Source organism: Phascolarctos cinereus, unplaced genomic scaffold (genome assembly GCF_003287225.1).
Source record: "Phascolarctos cinereus isolate Bilbo 61053 unplaced genomic scaffold, phaCin_HiC Scaffold_3;HRSCAF=262, whole genome shotgun sequence".
Taxonomy (NCBI): Eukaryota; Metazoa; Chordata; class Mammalia; order Diprotodontia; family Phascolarctidae; genus Phascolarctos; species Phascolarctos cinereus.
Window position 1 is genome coordinate 153619643 of NW_027555736.1, and position 19604 is coordinate 153639246.

Sequence of the window (19604 nt, forward strand, 5' to 3'; positions counted from 1 at the left end):
TTTTGGACCCTCCTAAAGAGATTTAGTTACTTAAAAATATAAGAATTTGTAACAAGGCAACCACACAACACAGGCACTATGACAGTGTAAAGAATATATGGAGAATTTTGTACCACTGAGGAATCCATATAGACAGACAGCTTAATGAACATATAGCATCGATGGAAACTAAGCATTCTACAGAGTTAAGTCCACACATCAAATTTAACCATTTTTTTTATTAAAACCATACGTAGAATTTACATGTGGGGTTTTTATGGCACTGTTTATTACAAATTTCTGGAAAAGGAAAATAACATTGGAGATGTTTTACATTTAAACTTTGGTGATAAGAATACAATATAGTTCATTACATGAAGGACCATGATATCAGAAGCACCTGAGAAATTCAGCACACAGCTGATAATCATCTGCTTTCATGTGGTCTCTCCTTCATTAAGAACCTCATTTGGTATTCACCACTTCTTTTAAAGAAGTTCATGGATACTGATGCTCCCTCCTCAGGAACGGACAGATCAACAGCTAAGGAAAGACAAAGCTCCCATCACCATTTATCCTGTGTACCTGGCTTGAAAGGGAATTGGTCTAAATGACTTTGATGCCAAAGAGATAAAATAATTTCATACTTTCAAAGAATATTGTTTTCTTTGTAGCGACTGGCGTTTTTTCTCCTTGCTTAGCATATGTATATGTAAAGCTGTGCCGCCCCGAATGAAGCCCTAACAAACTAACCCATTTCCCCAGATGCTCAATCCCATGCCTGTATCCTGGATCCAAGGATATGAAAAGAACCATGGGCATAGGATCCTGGACTCCAGGGTGTCACAAGATCCTTGTCGTGTGTCTGGCCAACTTACACGTACTCCAACCATCCTGCTCAGACAAGCCTGAGAAGGAAGACCTCACATACCCTGTCACCCCAGAGGAGAGAAGGAACCACTACAGCATCCCTCACCACATCCCAGCCAGTTGCTCCCAATCACCATGTGCCTATTAGAGAGGACCCAAGGGCTCTACTAGGATTGGTTTCTACCTCAACAGGAGAAACAATTCTGGTGGTTTGTAGAGGAGAGAGCTGCCACAGCCATAGACATTCGTTTAGAGGCTGGAATCAAAGTAAAGAAAATATAGGTTGGTGGCCAAATGTTTACAACTACTAATGTCATCTATCTAATGCTAGGGGCTATTTTAATCTTTGCCGAGGCAAGGAGGAAAAAATGTTATGTGTTTTAGTAGCATATTTTACAAGTACAAACAGTAGTAGCCAGTTAAATGATTCACTTATGACTAATCTTAAAAACAGAAGGTGCTTCTTTTCCTGAGTCCTTAGCAAAAAAATAAAATAAAATAAAATAAAGTAACAAAAAATTTAAAATAATCCCTATTTTTATTTTTTTCTACAGCACCCTCACAGTTTAGAACGGTTTTCTCAGTATAGATCTTACATCCATAGACTTATAAGCATCTAGATTAGATTACAACATAGGTGTTAATTTTCAATTTATAATTAAATGTAGCAATTGAAAATAATACACCTAAAACATAAAAATTCATTCATCTGGATGAAAATATCTTAACAATGTTATAAATTCAATGCTAGCTTGAATCCCTGTCCATACAAAAGTATGAATTATTTATTTCATTAAAGAATATACTGAAGTATCATATTTTAACAATGATAAAATTTCTAGTACATTATACAATTAAAATACATAGCATCTCATTTTTACATCACATTTTTGAATTATCATGCCTTCTATTTTGTCAGCAAAACCTTCAGTGTACAATGCATCGACGTAACAAAAACAAGGCACAATAATATACTTACAATAATTATTATAATATACAAAGTATTTTTCTAGATTTTTAAGTTTCATTTTCGAAACATTTAGGAAATGGTTCATAAAAATTCTCAAAAACCTTCATATCATATTGTAGTTAATGTGGAATTCTGCATAAACAGCTTATCGTGAGCCATAATTCCATTATAAAGAATAAGGTTCTCATCATACAAGCTGTGGAGAGCCAAAAAATATTCAGGTAACTCATGTTTTGTTTTAGGCATCTGAAATATCCAGATAATTCAAGAAATGTTTGGCTCTGCATTTTCCAGAAAATTATCTTGATTGTCTACTTGATTTTCAAACAGATACTAATATGGCAGTTGAAGAAGCATTATGAATCCCTTATACCGTTTGAATTGGATTCCAGTAGTATTGAATCCAAATAGAATAAATTGCAATTTTTTTAAATTAAAACTCAAATTGTCATGAAAGTCCAAGGGAAAGGGAAAGAAGAATTAAAGGAAGGAAACAAAGCAGGGAATGTAGAGACAACAATAAAATCCAAACATGGACTTAAACATTGAATTATCTCTTCTGTCAAGAGAAATCTTTTGCATAACAACTGCTCTAACAAATTCATTAGCTTACTAACATAAACCTCCATACTGACATTTTAAAAATGCTAAACAGTCTTAAAGTGTTACCATAATAATTTAAAATTTTAATTCACAGAAGAAAAATATTTTGAAGAGTTTTCAATCTTAAAATGAATAAAAGCCTTTCCAAAATGGAACAAATTCCATAGAATTTATATTCATAAGTGAAATTAAGTTATAAAAAATGTACTTACTCTTCTTACCTAAAGATTGTCTTCACAACGCAAGTTAAAAATTTAGGCCCATGACACGTTGTTTCATACATGCACATCCTCGGGAGAGCAAACCATACTGACAAACATCCAGGCTCCTAGCCCCACTAACAAGCTCTTCTTTTAGATCATCACTGTCCCAAATCTCTTTACATGGGAGCCTCTTGTTTCTTTAGCTGATGGATTTGCTTCTGTATCTGGTCTTTATCAAGTTTCATTTTGGCTTCAAGAACTTGTCTGAGTGATCCTATGCTTTCATAGATGGCAGCAAACCCTTATAAAGATGGAAATTTCACAAAAGTTAAAAATTTGCAAATTCTGTATCAAGGCTAAATTCTATATCAAAATAAAAATTTTGATTATAATGTAATCTTACTGATTGCAGAAACAAGTTCAAAATGAAGTTTCAACCTTATATTTAAAAGACTCTAACACTGAAAAGTAACTTTTTAGGAAATGGTTAGGGAAAGACTCACTAACATTCCCTGTGCCACTTATTATTAATTCCCTCAGTGGTATATTGAAAGTATGCCCATAAACTAATTCATGAAATTACACAAAATTAAATGCTAATAAAATACTCCAACAAGAATTAATTATACTATGACATAATCCAATACACATTTCCCTAAGTAATTCAATAACCTATTTGGACAATATCATAACCCAAGAAAGTAGTTTCTACAGAACTATATTACCAAGCAATTATCTAATTTATACATTGAGTGTCAGTTTCTAGCTTTCAAAATAGTATTAAACCTTTAACATTTTCAACAAAGTCATTCCTGAACTAATAAATAATTTTATTTTCCACCTGACAAAAGAAAAACAAATTAGCACATATGGAGAATTAATTCCAAGTAGCACAAGCAGGTCTTTGAAATATGTTGAAAATCAAGTTTCCTGCCCCAGAAGCATGAAAGACTAGATTTCCTTATACCCTAAAAGGCAGAGGAAGGTGTATACTGATTTCTGCATCATAATAAGACCTTGGATATTATGCTAGCAACTTACTTGCTGTCTGTTTGACTAAAAGATGAAACCTAAAGAGGCAAGTTAAGTTGCTACCACAAGTTGGTTCCCAACATAGTCCTTTACAAAATGCTGGCATGGCAATAGCTTACTTTGGCCAGCAAAGGGTAATTGTCTGTATGGAATTTCAAAACCGTTTTTATATATTAATACACCATAACTGTTCAGGAAAGTGGCTTGGTATATTTTTGGGATACTACTTTTACTATTAACATAGTAAATGTAAATTTACTTTTACTATTGATACAGTAAATATTAATTTACTTTTATTTATTTTCTTACTTTTACTACTGACATAGTTTCTAGAAGATTGTAGAGAATGATACAAATTATTTTGTTTTTACATCAAAGAGAACATAAACTATAATTATATATTATTTGCTCTACCAGCATTGACTTCTGCTTTCATTTCTTTCATCTCTTCATTCATCTGCAATTCAATCTTACTGATCCGGATATTGATCTTCTCATCATCAGATTTCAGTCTCTGTGCTTCCATGTTTTTCTTCTGTATCTCTTCTATTTTATCAAGCTTTGCTGACATCTGACTGAACTTTTTCTCCATGGTCCTTTCACTGATTTCCTAGGATGGATGAAAATAACTGCACTTAATCACTTCAGGAATGAAACTGCATTCCATGTGGGGAGTATTGATGTCACTTAATTACTATGCTGGACATGGACATAAATAATGGGCCAATTAAATGTAATACATTTGTTAAGCACCTACAATATTCAAGGTATGGTACTAGGCAATGAGGATAGAATAATTAAAAATGACTGGAAACAACAATTCTTGCCTTAAAGAAAATTATCCAATGAAGAATTGAGAAAGTGGGAAAGAAAGCAGACATATAAAAATGAGAATAATATAAGGGCAAAAAATCAATCAATCAAACATTTATTAAGTGCCTACCATGTTCCAGGCACTGTGCTAATCACCAGTGATATAAATAAGAAAAAGAAACAGTTCCTGCCCTCAAGGAGCTTACAATCCAATAAAGGAGACATGCAAACAAATATATACAATGCAAGAGACATACAGGCTAAATAGGAGAGAGAAGCACTAGAATTAAGAGAGATTTGGAAAGGCTTCCTATAGGAGGTGGGATTTTAGTTGGGACTTACAGGAAGCCAGAGAGGTCAGTAGTCTGAGCAAAGGAAGGAGAGCATTCCAGGCATGGAGGACAAGCAGAGAAAATGCCCACAGCTGAGAAACAAAGTGCCTTGTTTGTGGAACAGCCAGGAGGCCAGCATCACTAGATCAAAGAGTATAGGGTTTTGGGTTTTAAGTTGTAAAGGTATGTGGTTTTAAGGTGTAAGAAGACTAGAAAGGTAAGAGGGGACTAGGTTATGAAGGATTTTTAATGTTAAACACAGCATTTTGTATATGATCCTGGAGGCAATAGGGAGCCTCTGCAGTTTACTGAGTAGGGAACATGGTCTGACCTGGGCTTTAGGAAAATCCTTTAGCAGCTGAATGGAGGATGGATGGGAGTGAGCAGAGACTAGAGGCAGGCAGACCCACCAGCAAGCTATTATGATAATTCAGGTCGGAGGTGATGAGGAACTGCACTAGAGTGATGGCAGTGTCAGAGAAGAGAAGGTGATGTATTCGAGAAATGTTGAAAAGGTGAAATTGACAGGCCTTGCCAATAGCTTGGAGATGGGGGAGAGGTTGTGAGAGATGGTGAGGAGCCCAGAATGACTCCTAGGTTGTGAGCCTGAGGGACTGAGAAGATGGTGTTGCCCTCTACAGTAATAGAGAAGGTAGGAGAGACGGAGTGTTCAAGGTGAAAGATACAGAGACAGGAAGTACTAGAAGAAAGTTTGAGATGCAGGAAAATCTTTTTCAACTGGAAGGGATCAGAGAATAAAAGAAATGGCAACTAAGTTAATCCTTAAGGAAGTAAAAGATTTCAAAAGGTAGAGATACGAAGTGCTTTCCAGGCATAAAGGAGAAAGAGTCAGCAAAAGGGTAGGAGAAGGCATAGAAAATGCAAGTCTTGTAAAATAAGGCCAGCAGCAGGGGATGGAGGGCCTTGAAAACCACCCTAAGGAGTTTGTCTCTTTTTCTCTAGGCATTAAGGAGGCACTGAAGGTTTTTGAATTAGGGGAGTTACCCTGATTAGATCTGTGTATTAGGGAAAGTTATTTTGGCAGTTGCATGAAGGATGGATTGGAGGGGGGAATAGTAGTCCAAGTCAGGACCTAGAGTAACAGTAATATGATTAGAGATGATGGAACCTAAGAGCTACAATGGAGATAGGCTCAGTGACAGGAGTTGGCACCTGATTCCACGGAGGGAGAGGGTGAGGAGTATAAGTTCCATATACCCAAAGTCTAAAGAAATCAATGTGAATCTAATGCATGTCAAACTATGGGTCAGTTGGATTCCAGCAGATGATCTGAAGGGAACTTGATAAGTCTTTTTCCCTGCTTGTCTTACTTTAAGAGTTGGTTCATGGAGGCCATGTCTAAGAGTCCCAAATATGCTGGCTGTGGTATGGCAAAATTAGAGGGAACCAGTCATTGATGATTTTCTTCATTACTAACCCAGATTCATGCATGGTCAATTCAGGAGCACTGAATTTGGGGAGAACAGAGACCTGTGTCAAACTGTACTGACCAAATCAATCATCAATCAACAAGCAAATATCTCAATCCACAAGTGCCTACCATGTGCCAGAAGTTTGTAAACATGAGCTCAGAGTATTTCTAGCAAGCAAATACTTTTCTTAGCTTAATGATAAAACAAAACACAAATTAGCAGGAGAAAGGGTTGGCTAAGAGGAAAATGGAGGGATAATGCTGATAAGTGATCATGGAATCATGTAAGTTATCAAGCACAACCTCTTATTTTACAGATGAAGAGATTAAGCCTAGAGAGGTAAAGGGAATTAGCCAAGATCACTGAGATATTATTATAAAACTTTGGTCCAATCACAAGGCCTATGATTGCAAATTCACTGTGTCATGCTAAGGTTAAAAACTAATAAAAATGAATTACCCAAAGAGTTTTGCTGCCCATTAACTTCTGAAAATCAGATGTATAGCTGGTTGGTCAAGGAAGTTCCCTGATCAACTTAAGCTGTAGAGTAGTTAATCTTTGTTTGGGACTTTGTATCTTCCTAGGGAAGGTGTGGACATGCCCCATAGAGGCTGTTGAGGGAGGAGCCACCTATTTGTGCCGACCTATTAAAGCATGGCATGAGACCTTTTTCCTTTTCTTCCAAAAAGGTCCTGGAAGCACATAAGAGCTAAGAGGGAATCTAAGTGCCTCGTTGGAAATATCTTACCCACATCTGTAGAAACCTAGGCCACATCTGAGTTTATATTAAAAGTCTCCTGGAGTAAACTCTGGGTGGGGACATAAAGAACTAAAGAGCATTATGAGGGAGAGGAGAGGAAGGACATCCTCTAAGCCAGAACCAAGTCCATGTAAAAGCCAGAGCTTAGGAATTCTTGACTATCTGCAATATCTTGGGAGCTATTTCAGCAATCATCATTCTCTTTGAATCACTACATATGCAAAATTTGTTCTACACCAAATTTTCAAATTAGTCTGTGGAACTCTGAGCAGTTACTAGGAGTCCTTAAGCACAATGACAGAAGCAAATGAGAAAAATAATGGCAGCTATAATTTTGTCTCTACTTTTTTAAATATAACTTCTTCAGATATATTTGATTTTAGGGCAAACAAAAATTACTCAAGGATAATAGAATCGCCAAAAATAGATCTCTGAGGTTAGGTGTCTACAAAGCCCAACGTCAAAAAGATAATAGCTGGCATTACTTGGTTTACTTGCTTAATGGGGATGATCAATTTGGATAACCCCAAATTAAATTTATTTAGTCCAAAGTCCCTGAATTTATCTATCCATACAGGATAAATAAGCCCAAACAAATCTAAGTCCCTTTGTCTCTTTAAAGTAAAATACAAAATACAGAAAAAGACTATGATTTAAAAAACCCTAAAAATTTACATAAAATTAAGTAAACTAACAGCTAGTTGGTATGTATAACCAAAACAATCCTTAATATGGATTTTTAAATGTCATTTTATTAGGTAATACAAACATAATAACAGATACCTACACTATTTTCCTTAACAACCAAGGCAAGTTGATCAATTTTCTGCAAAAGTTCTTTTTCTATCCGTTCTTGCTCCTGTTGCAACCAATTCCGTGCAGACAAAATCTGGCTGCTAAGTTCTTCCACTGTACCTTTAAATCTAAGAAAGGAAAATTAGTGAATTGAAAACCACTCCAAAGCATTTTACTCTCTCACTTATAGCTCTATACAAATATCAGGGTTCAAGAAATACTTATCATATACCAATTTGTGTTCTGAACTATGTTAAGATATGGAGAATAGGAAAGACCAACAACAGAAATGAATAAAACATGCTACTTGCTCTTAAGGAACCAATTCAGGTGATAATACTTAAACACATGAAACAATTAGAGGCAATAAGAAATTGAACATAATCAAGCACCATAATGCATGGTACAGCAATGTGTGCTATAGAAGATTAGAAAGTAGAGAAAGAATTATATAAATCACATTCCTTTTCAAATATTGAGAAAACCTCCCCAAATTTTAAAGTTATTTTATCCTCAAAAAGAAAAAACAATCATCCTTAGGTAGTATTCGTCTCTGTGACTTACAGATTGGAAATGTGGTTACAGTCAAATTGAAAAAGAACCTGTCATCAGCTGTCTCATCTTTGCAAGGAGATGACTCTGGAATCTCAAAAGCAATGCCAGCAAAACACAATCTCTGGCTGTTCCTAATTTTCTAAGGTGAAAAGACTTAGAGAAAAGGCCTTACAACAGACTTTATGTCTATCGTCTGAGGAATGGTCTAAGCTTATAATGGCTTATCACCAACTGAGTGATTTTTTGATCACAAAAATTCATGAGATAATCTCCCAATTGTGTGTGAGTGACAAAGAGGAGAGCTGCAGTTGCAATATGCATTGATGGAGAGGATACTAGCATTGATGCCCTTGAAGTATGTAGGTTTACAAAAAGGATAGAAAATTTTACTCCTTTTTAGAGATCATGACTAAACTAAAGCTGGTAATGTGCCTCCCTGTTTTCTTCAGAACAAGCTCCTACCATCTTTTTGCTGCTTCCTAAGCAGTTTATGTAATTGTGTTACCTAGAAGCTATGGGCTAACTAAGGGGAGAGCTTTTAGAGCAAAGAAACCAGGGAATGGAAATGAAAGAAATGTTCCTCCTCTTCATAACCAAGGAGTACTCTGCTACATCCAATACACCTAGAAAGAAAAATCTGGCTCTGGGTGGGTACACACACATATGCCGTGTAATTTTTACAAGATACAAGATTTTTTCATTGTTAGAATGGAAAAATAACATAGAAAAGAAAACGCTTTTGATTTTTCCAAATGTTAAAATGAACAGAAGAGCTTGGGAGATTAAGTATTGTTGGGTTTGGTTTTTTTTTTTACACTTAGATGAAAGGATACAAAATAAAAGGAACAAGAAAAATATGGGAAAAGTCAGCTACATTTCTTTCTCTACAGCCGCAAATGCTTCTGAGGAAAACATAAATCATGATACTTTTTAAGGTTTTGTATCTTTAGCTATTAAGAATGGTCAACACCTGCTCAAAGATGTTTTATTTAAATGTATCATTATAGTCACTAATCATTTTGTAATCTTAACCATTAAAAAACAGGCTAAGAGAAAATACACAAAAGAATTGTGGCATAATGGGGGGGTGGGAAGCACTGTAATTTTGAAATCAGATGATCTGAGTTCCAAAATCCTGTCTCAGCCATTATTACAGTACTTGTCTGTGGACAAGCCATTTTCCCTCTGGGCCTCAGTATCCTTATCTGCAAAATGAGAAATTCGGAATAAAGGGGCTGAATGTGGAGTAGAGGGGCTCTTAAGTCCCTTCTGGTTCTAAAACCAAGATACTATAACAAAAGGTTAAACTGTTTTGGCTGCCAATTCAGAGACAATACAATTCTAATCTATTGCACTTGGCAGAAGAAAGGTAGCTCAAGATTAGGCAGCTGGAATGAGCAATATGTGCTGTTGCAGCTCAGAAATTAAATGGCTAATGAGTTTAAACATTGATAAACCTTCACAGATTTATACAAAATATGTCAAAATGTTGTATAAATTATATTTCCCTTTGAATAATATGCCCCCCAGATTCTAAAGTAGTTTTTCCTTCACTAGTGGGAGCTATAGGTCTATACACACCTCACTTTACACAGAGGGTATTTACATAACCAACAAAGCTGCAAAGCCACATTCCTTACTGCTTCATAATGTAAGACCAAAAAATCCTCCACTCCTCCAAGGGAAAAAGAAACAAAGGCTGTGGCAAGGAACAAATAGGAACTGGGAGGAAATACATTCACATTTTCTTTGCACCTTATGATCTTGCAATTTTTTATTCCCATAACAACTCTGGAGGTCAGTTATGGTGAAAAGTAGTAAAAATATCTTATGGCCTTTTTCCAGATGAGGAAACAGAGGCTTAGAAATATCAAATAACTTACCTAGGGTCACATAGCTAATAAGTGATGGATAGCAATGAAGCTGGGACTCTATCCCAGGACTTTTGACACCAATGATGAACTAATTGCATATATTGTGAACTGAATTTTATTTAGAAGCAGCTATCTATTTGTCAAGGTCCATTTTCAGAGTCCTATACCAACGTCTGCTGTTCACACCTGGATTTGTCTCTTTTCAAATGAGCAAAAATAATTCTTCTAAATGTTGCCATAGCCCAGTCGTTTTGTTCGTGTCCGCAAAAAGAAATAGAATTACTTGCTTTTTTTGTAAACTTTCAGTAAATGTCTGAGGTATCCTCTTTGGCAAATATGAGTAGGGGAGACTTTGGCAGAGTGCTTGCTTTGATAGACTCATTTTAAATTTTGTTTCTTCTTTTAGTTGCCTGGAAAGAGGTGGGAGGGGATAATATACTACAAGTTAAAAGAAGTTTATCTATGAGCTGCCTGCTGTTCCTCCGAACGTACGGTTTCTTGGAAAGCCTAAGGTTACTACATTGAGAAGTTTTAGGGGAGAGTCTGATGGTGTCAGGAAAGAATGGGAGCATATATGAGACATGTTAATGATGGTACTTGGCAACAGATTAGATGTGGGGAGTGAGAGGGAGTGAGGGAAGAGTCAAAGATGACAGCTAGGCAGTGAGCCTGAGTGACTGGGAGAGTAGCACCACCCTTGACCTTGAAATAGGAAAGTCTAGAAGTGGAGAAGGGTTGGGGTGTTAGTGGGTTGTTTTGGATTGGGTGAGTTTAAAATGTTTATCAGACATCTAGTTCCAGATTGTGATAGGGAGTTGGAGATGAAAGACTACAGACAGAAGAGAGGTTAGATATGGATAAATAGATCTGATAATAAGATAAGTAGATTCTCAGCCTAGAGATGATCATTGAATCCATGAGAGCTAATGGAATCACCAAGCAACACAGGTGAAAAGTTGTTTTTCCTCCAAATAATATGTTTAGATAAAATTAATATGATTGGTTAAAAAACCCATACCATTTGTAACAACTGATTCAAGATGGAACATATAGGGGCAGCTAGGTGGCCCAGTGGATAGAGCTCCAGTTTTGGACCTGAGTTCAAATTCATCCTCAGACACTTGACACGTACTAGGTGTGTGACCCTGGGCAAGTCACTTCACCCTAACTGCCTCACCAAAAAAAAAGGAAATAAAAAGATGGAACATATAAATGGTTCTAGAAGAACCATAAATTGATTCTAGAAGAAAAAAAAAAACAAAGACAGGTGCTTGCAAACCAGTGATTTAGCCTGATCTGTTTAGCATCTCAGAAGCTTTGTGGGAAGTTCACCAAAGGACTATGGGTCTACCATACTATAAACTTTATTAGAAGGACAAATGGGAGAGGACAAGAAATTCCAACTGAGAAATAATTAACTAATACTACTGCTGTGAACCTGTGATCTTATCAATGTGGATAGTTCCTCCAACAACAGGGACCACAACCCATCGATGGCCTCTCATCCTGAGCAATACTTGTCCTTGCTCTTCCACATATCCTGTCAAGGGCCTTCCTCTAAATTCCATGATGTCGTATGAATACCAGTGAACTACACATTGGGGTGGCTATCATTAGCCATCTCTCACTCTTACATGACGGAACCACCTCTTCTAGTCTCACGTCTCTTTGACAACATCTTCTTGCACAATTCTTGGATGATGTCTTACAAGCTTCAGTACATTGGAAAAGCCACCTTGGGCTTCTCAGATGACCTCTGAATAACTTTAATTCCTCAGTGACCGTGGTATTCTAAGACTCTGGAAGAATATTGTTAAAGATTCTCAGGGAGAAGTTGTTGCTCATGAAAAGTACTATGCAGTTTCCCAAAGGCTAGAATTTAGGCCCCTCTGCTTTTCAATTCTGGGTCCAGCTCCCTGTTCATTTAGTGTCTGTCCAAAGCACATGGGCTGATGGACTGTCTATCCAACTATAAATCAGTCTGGACAAAAGGCATGCTCCATCAACTAGTTTTTGCCATGTGAAGAGTTAGGCTGAACTCTTGCAAGTCACTGTAGAGCTCATTTAAGAAGTCCTGTAATGTTCCAGGGCATATGAAATCAACACAATGTCATCTGCAAATAGGAACATGCGAAGAACTTCAGCACCCTCAAGGAATCCTTCTTCCATTTGGACTCTACTCTGAACATGCTCAATGATGGTGGCAAGCATCTTTGGTAAGTCTGCCTCATTTTATGTCTGGCTTGGTATTAACAGAGGATCAAATAAAATTATCTCAGCTGCAATATCTTTCAAGGAATTTTGTGTGATTTTGACAAATTCATGGGTAATGCCTTTTGGAGGAGGTGATGGTCTATCAAATCAATGCCTTTTTGTGGTCAGTGAACAATGGGATCTTATATTTCCCATATCTTTCATTCAGTCAGTTGTGTGACTATAAAGATGTGGCCTGCTGTCAATTATTACTTACAAAAGCATTACCAGTTTCCTTCTCATATTTTTATCAAAGATGCTGTTGATGAGTGCATAGACTAGTATCATAAAATGGTATAAAGATGGGAAAATAGGAATATGGGCTGGTAGTTATTAATATTCTTTTGATCATCTTTTTTTAAAAAAGGTAATAATAAAGTCAGATTGTTTTCTTTGGTATGCTCCCATCTTTGAGATACTTTCAGAATCCATGTGTTAATGCTCATAAAATTATTTCACCTTTAGCACAGACTTCCTCTGTGTATGCTTGGACTAGGCCAGCTGTTCTTCATCTCATCTTCATTTTCTCCTAGCTCATTTCTATTTCTTCATATAGAATTTTAGCTACTGTAATGTTATTGCCACATGTCAGTAGCAAAGCATAGTGAGAGTACCCGAAGAAGTTAGGAAGACCTGGGTTCATATCCCACCTCTTAATACCAGATGTGTGATCACTTCTTCGATCCTCAGGCAACTTTATAAAGCTGTAAGTTATATATAGGTTGCAATTTATGTCAATTAAGGGAGTTCCTACATTAACTAAATCACAGGTCCTCTTAAAAAGGAATAGTATAGAAATCTTACAGGTCTAAAAAAGTCATACGGAAATTCTATTGATGGAACTTCCACACTTTTATAAATACATGTGGCAAACAAGATCATCTATATTTGATGAAATTGAGCTATCAACATAAAAAATTGAAAAAGCTGGAAAATTAAGCCAGGCAGAAACAAAAGGAAATCTCAATTACCAATTCAAATACAAAACATGAATTGTACAAGGCCTTATCCAGACAAATATAGAGAACAGCTTTGGGATAGCAAAGTGGCCTTTCCTAGGAAAAACACTTTTAGAACTCAAGATAAACACAATGGATTTGTTCCTGAAGAGAGCCAAAGAACCAGTAGTTGAAAGTGAACCACTGAGGAGTCACAGCACAATTCACCATTCATCTGAGAGAAGCAAAACCAAAGAAATCCATCACAAAGTTATTCATTTTTAGCAAATACGGTACAATAATAAGGGAAGAAAATAAAAGAAGTTAATGTGACTAATCCACAGGAAGTCTGAAGACTATTTAAAGAATTCACTGAAAGCCCAGAATAAAAATCTGTTCTAAGGACTAAAAGTAAAAACAAATCATACATTTGAAAATTCATCTTGGAGACTTAGTGAAAGTAGAATATGGTGTTGCTATGCTCTTGAAACTTGAGAGGAAGGGGATCCCCACATGACAGGCAAAGGACAAGAAGCTATCACAGGGGAAAGGGGCATCTTTCAAAAAAAATACAATAATCTAATTAAGGAGTATGGGGAATCCCACAAAATTTAATGTGTCAAGTGAAAGTCATAAATTAGGTGGACCAAATAAGGAAACATTTTACAAAGGATTCTAGAGATTACAATAACAAGTTTCTTTAAAATGTTACAAAGGGAGAAAGCAAGGTAAAAAACAATCGGGATTACTTGATGATGGTACAAAAGATGGACTTAGTGATTAAAAGGAGGAAATAAGTTATTTACCTTGGTCTTTAGAAGGGGAAAATGGTCTAGAATAACTAACATGTAAAATAAACTATTAACTAACACGTGTAAGTAATTGCTACAATGACCACAGTACTAAAATACTTCCAAATTGCTACTGTGACTCACATGTATAAGAAAGTTCATAGCAGAAACCCTAGAGAAATACTTGATAGTCCACTGGAAACTAAAGAATGATGAAGGCTAAGAATCGACATTTATAAAATCCTGAGGAACAAGGGTAGGGTGAAAATACATAAAGAAAGAAGACTAGAATTAGCAAGCACCCCTTGATGTTTGACATTTATAGCATTTATTTCTTCAAGAGGCACAGAAACTTATACAGGCTATTTATTTTTAGAGTGAAGATATTTTTTTTAAATAGGCCAGAGACTTCAGGAAAAATGGAATGTTAGGGTACATATTCCTTACCTTCATGGCTAGTTCCAAGGACTATTACACCCTTATAATACATTTTTTCAGTGTTTCTACTAGACAGAATTCTAGGCATGAAAAACCGCTTGAGTTTGGCTCAATAATGCAATTTTTAAGTTCTTAAAAATAAGATGGACCTTATTATGTGTGGATGGACATTCTTTATGGAGATTTAGTCATCTGGAACTCTATTATGAGATGAAGAAAGTCAGGAACGCCAAGATCTTTACTATTCTGAACTCTGGCACAGACTAATTCTAAACTAAGGGTAGTGATGACTATCTATTAGTTAATATAATTTTTCCCACTTGGACCACAACCACTGTTCATTATTGTCTTTGTTCCCTCATTTATTTCACCCAAACACTGCAAAAGAAAAAAAATCCAAAATTAATTTACCAAAGCAAGCATCCCCTGCAAGATCTCCCATACCAATTGCTGAAATAATAAAAGACAAAAGACAAAATATTTGGTAAACTTTGAAAAATCACTCCAAAAGTTTATAAAAGCAAGGAAATAATTCCACTGTAATGCTGATGCAGCAAAACTAATGAAAATAACACAAGAAGCAGTTTCAGCATGCCTATATCTCTTCTGCTCATTTGCAAAATGACAAATAGGTAAGCTCAATTGAAGTTCATTTTAATTTGTTTTTTTTTATTGTGAACTAGAAAACCATCAACAAACATGAACATTTCCATACACAAAGACTAGAAAACAGAGATTACATGTGAATCCATGAATCTATTATACTTCTTGTTCCTTTTAAAATATAATGCACTGAAGCCAGCAGTAGGCCTTAAGGCTACTGAATCAGTGATGGAGGCTGCTGGAGCTCACAGCCCATAGATGGTAAGGAAGTCATACAAGTGGTCAGAATGAGATTACAGGAAACCCTTTGCTGTCACTAGGTATAGGATTCCGTTGCATTGCCCGTACATGGTTCTGGGTCAAAGTCCCAGAATGGGAAGGAGCATAGGACAGGAGAGCAGTGACTACATCTCTTTTTACATCATAACACCTTGGAAGAATTGAAAACTTGCAGACCCCCAGAACTACCTCCGAAAAGAACAGTACAAAAAAAGCTAAAGCATGAGACAATGCCCCCTCCACCCCAGGAGCAGAGCCCAATTTAATATAAAGTTAAAAGTCAAGAAATATGCTGGAAAAATGAGCAAACAACAAAAAATAATAATAATCTGACCACAGAAAGTTACTAAGACGACAGGGACGACCAAAACACAAACTCAGAAGAAGACAACAAAATGAAAACATCTACTTGCAAAGCTTCAAAGAAAAATGTGAATTGGTCTCAGGCCAAAAAAACAGGAATTTCTGGAAAGCCCAAAAAGGATTTGAAAAATCAAATAAGAGAGGTGGGGGGAAATAGGGAAAAGGAATGAGAGTGATGCAAGAAAATCATGAGAAAAGAGTCAACAGTTTGGTAAGGAAGGCACAAAAAAGTACTGAAGAAAATAACTCCTTAAAAAACAGAATAGGCCAAATAGTAAAAGAGCACAAAAATCCACTGAAGAGAAGAACTCTTTAAAAAAGCAGAATTGGCCAAATGGAAAAAGATGTTTTAAAAAAATTCACTGAAGAAAAGAACTCCCTAAAAAGTAGAATTGGCCAAATGGAAAAGGGGTACAAAAGCTCACTGAAGAAAAAAATAATTGCTTAAAAATTAGAATTGGGCAAGTGGAAGCTAATGACTCTATGAGACATCTAGAAAAAAATCAAACAAAATCAAACGAATGAATAAAAAAAGAAAATGTGAAATGTCTCATTGTAAAAATACTTGACCTAGAAAATAGATCCAAGAGAGATAATTTAAGAATTATTTGACTATCTGAAAGCCATGCTCAAAAAAAAAAAACCTAGACATCATCTTTCAAGAGTGTATCAAGGAACACTGCCCTGGTATCCTAGAACAGGGGTAGAGAACCTGCGAACTCAAGGCCACATGTGGCCCTCTAGGTGCTTGGGTACAGCCTTTTGACTGAGTTCAAGCTTTACAGAACAAATCCTTTTATTAAGGGGATTTGTTCTGTGAAGTTTGGATTCAATCAAAGAAACGCATTTGAGCACCTAAAAGGCCACATGTGACCTTGAGGCCACAGGTTCTCCATCCCTGTCCTAGAACCAGAGGATGAAATAGAAATTGAAAGAATCCACAATAGCCTCCTGAAAAAGATCCCAAAATAAAAACTCCCAAGAATATCAGAGTCAAATTCCAGTAATCCCAGGTCAAGAAGAATATATTGCAAGCAGACAGAAAGAAACAGTTCAAATGTTGAGGAGCCATAGTCAGGAATATACAAGATTTAGCAGCTTCCAAGTTAAAGAATTGGAGGGTTTTGGAATATGATATTCCATAAGGCAAAGGAGCTAAAATCACAACCAAGAATTACCTACCCAGCAAAACTGAGTATAATCCTTCAGGGTTAAAAACGGATATTCAATGAAATAGAGGATTTTCAAACATTCCTGATGAAAAGATTAGAACTGAATAGAAAATCTAACTTTCAAATACAAGACTCAAGAGAAGCATAAAAAGGCAAATATGAAAGAGAAATTATATGGGATTCAATAAGATTAAACTGTTTGCATTCCTCCATGGGAAGATGATACTTGTAACTCCTAAGTACTTTATCACTATTAGGGCAGTCAGAAGGAGTATACACAGGCAGAGAGCACAAGTGTGAGTTGACTATGATGAGATGATATCCAAAAAAATACAAATAAGGGGTGAAAAAGTGGGATGCACTGGAAGAAGGATGAAGGAAGAGGTAGAATGGGGTAAATTATCTCATGTGAAAGAGGCGTGAAATAGCTTTTACAATAGAGGGGAATTGGAGGGAGGGGGGAGGAGGGGCAGGCAACACTTGAACTTTACTGTCATTGGAATTGGCTCAAAAAAAGAAAATAATAGATACACTCAACTGGGTATAGAAATCAATCTTACCTAATGGAAAAGTAGGAGGGAAAGTGGATAAGAGAGGGGATACTGATAGAAGGGAGAATAGATTGGGGGAGACAGTGGTCAGAACCAAAACACTTTCAAGGAGGGAACAGGTGAATGGAAAGAGAGAAAAGGATAATGAGGAGGAAAAATTAGGATGGAAAGAAACACAATTAGTAATCATAACTGTGAATATGAATGGGATGAATTCATCCACAAAATGGAAACAGATAGCAAGAGTGGATTACATGATTTAGAAATAAAAGGAGATACCATAAGCAAACTAGGGAAACATGTAATAGTTTACCTGTAAAAATCTACGGATGAAGGAAGAATTTATGACCAAACAAGAGATACAGAGCATTATGGGATATAAAGTGGATAATTTTAATTACATCAAATTTAAAAGGTTTGCACAAACAAAACTAATGCAGACAAAATTAAAAGGAAAGCAGAAAACTGGGGGGAAATTTACAGCAAATTTCTCAGAAAAAGGCCTCATTTCTCAAATATATAGAGAACTGAGTCAAATTTATAAGAATACAAGCCATTCCTCAAATGATAAATGGTCAAAGGATATGAACAGGCAGTTTTCAGAAGAAGAAATCAAAGCTATCCATAGTCACACAAAAAAATGCTTTAAATCACTATTAGTTAATCTTCTAATTAACTTTCCCCAAGGTACCACCTCATACCTATGAGATAGGCTAATATGACAGAAAAGAAAAATGACAAATGCAGGAGGGATTCTGGGAAATTAGGACACTAATGCATTGTTGGCAGTATTGTGAACTGATCCAAACATTCTGGAGAGCAATTTGGAACAATGCCCAAAGGGCTATAAAACTGTACACACCCTTTGACCCAACAATACCTTTCTAGGTCTGTATTCCAAAGAAGTTAAAAGAAAAAGGGAAAGGATCTATTTGTACAAAAAATATTTGTAGCAGCACTTTTTGTGGAGGCAAAGAATTGGAAATTGAAGGGATGCCCAGCAATTGGGGAATGGCTGAACAAGTTGTGGTATATGATTGTGATGGAGTACTACTGCACTATAAGAAATGATAAGCAGGATGTTTTCAGAAAAACCTGGAAAGATTTACATGAACTCATGCAAAGTGAACTGAGCAAAACCAGGAGAACATTGTACACAGTAACAGCAATATTATACAATGATCAGCTATTCTCAGCAATACAATGATTTAAGACAATTCAGAAGGGTTTAGGATTAAAAATGGTACCCACCACTAGAGAATGAACTGATGGAGTCTGAATGCAGATCAAAGCATACTTTTATTAACATTATTTTTCTTGGAATTTTTTGTCTGTATTTTCTTTCACAACATGACTAATATGGAAATATGTTTTGCATGGCAGCACATGTATAACCTATATCAAATGCCTTGACTTCTTAATAAGGGGTGAGGGGAGGGAGAGAATTTGGAACTCAAAAATCTAAAAAACAAATTTAAAAATTGTTTTTACACAGAATTGGATAGCTGGGGAAAATATTGAAAATATATATTAAATTTAACATGTGTGGGGGCAGCGATATCCTGACCCATCTGTCCATGCAGATTAGACTAATTTTCCTTAAACAACACTGAGAACGTCCCACTGAGACATTCCTCAAGAGCTGGTTGGCTCAGAGGAGTAAGGGCACAGACTGAGGAGCTAGAGGAGCCTTCAGATGCTTATTTGGGGGGGTGATCTAAATGAGAGTTGCACTCAGCTGAATCAACTCAAGGAGTTTTGAATCCCTATTCTTGTTGAAAATCCTTCTCTAGCTCTAGCTAAGTAAATTTCTTTTTGTTAACACTGGAATGATCTATGAATTGTTCTAATATAAAACCTGAACTACTGTGAGACTAGCCTGAGTCAAGCCCAGAACAGCACAACATGGTAGTACCAACACTGCCCTATCAATCTTTGTCTCCTTCAGAACTTCCCCTCTGGTGTCATCTGTATATCCACTGAAAAGTTTTGTGAAT

The 19604-nt window shown here is 36.2% G+C and overlaps 1 protein-coding gene across 1 annotated transcript in view; it reads right to left on the minus strand.

Annotated features, from left to right (window-relative positions):
- Positions 1 to 222: 222 nt before the first annotated feature.
- Positions 223 to 19604, minus strand: part of FAM81A (family with sequence similarity 81 member A) — a 77678-nt gene continuing 58296 nt past the window's right edge. Inside the window, exons 7-9 of the mRNA XM_020981969.2 lie at positions 7783 to 7918; positions 4072 to 4267; positions 223 to 2926 (exon numbers count right to left, since the gene is read on the minus strand). Of these exons, the coding sequence (XP_020837628.1) occupies positions 2802 to 2926; positions 4072 to 4267; positions 7783 to 7918 (457 nt within the window). The 3' untranslated portion in view covers positions 223 to 2801. The remainder of the gene's footprint in view (positions 2927 to 4071; positions 4268 to 7782; positions 7919 to 19604) is intronic.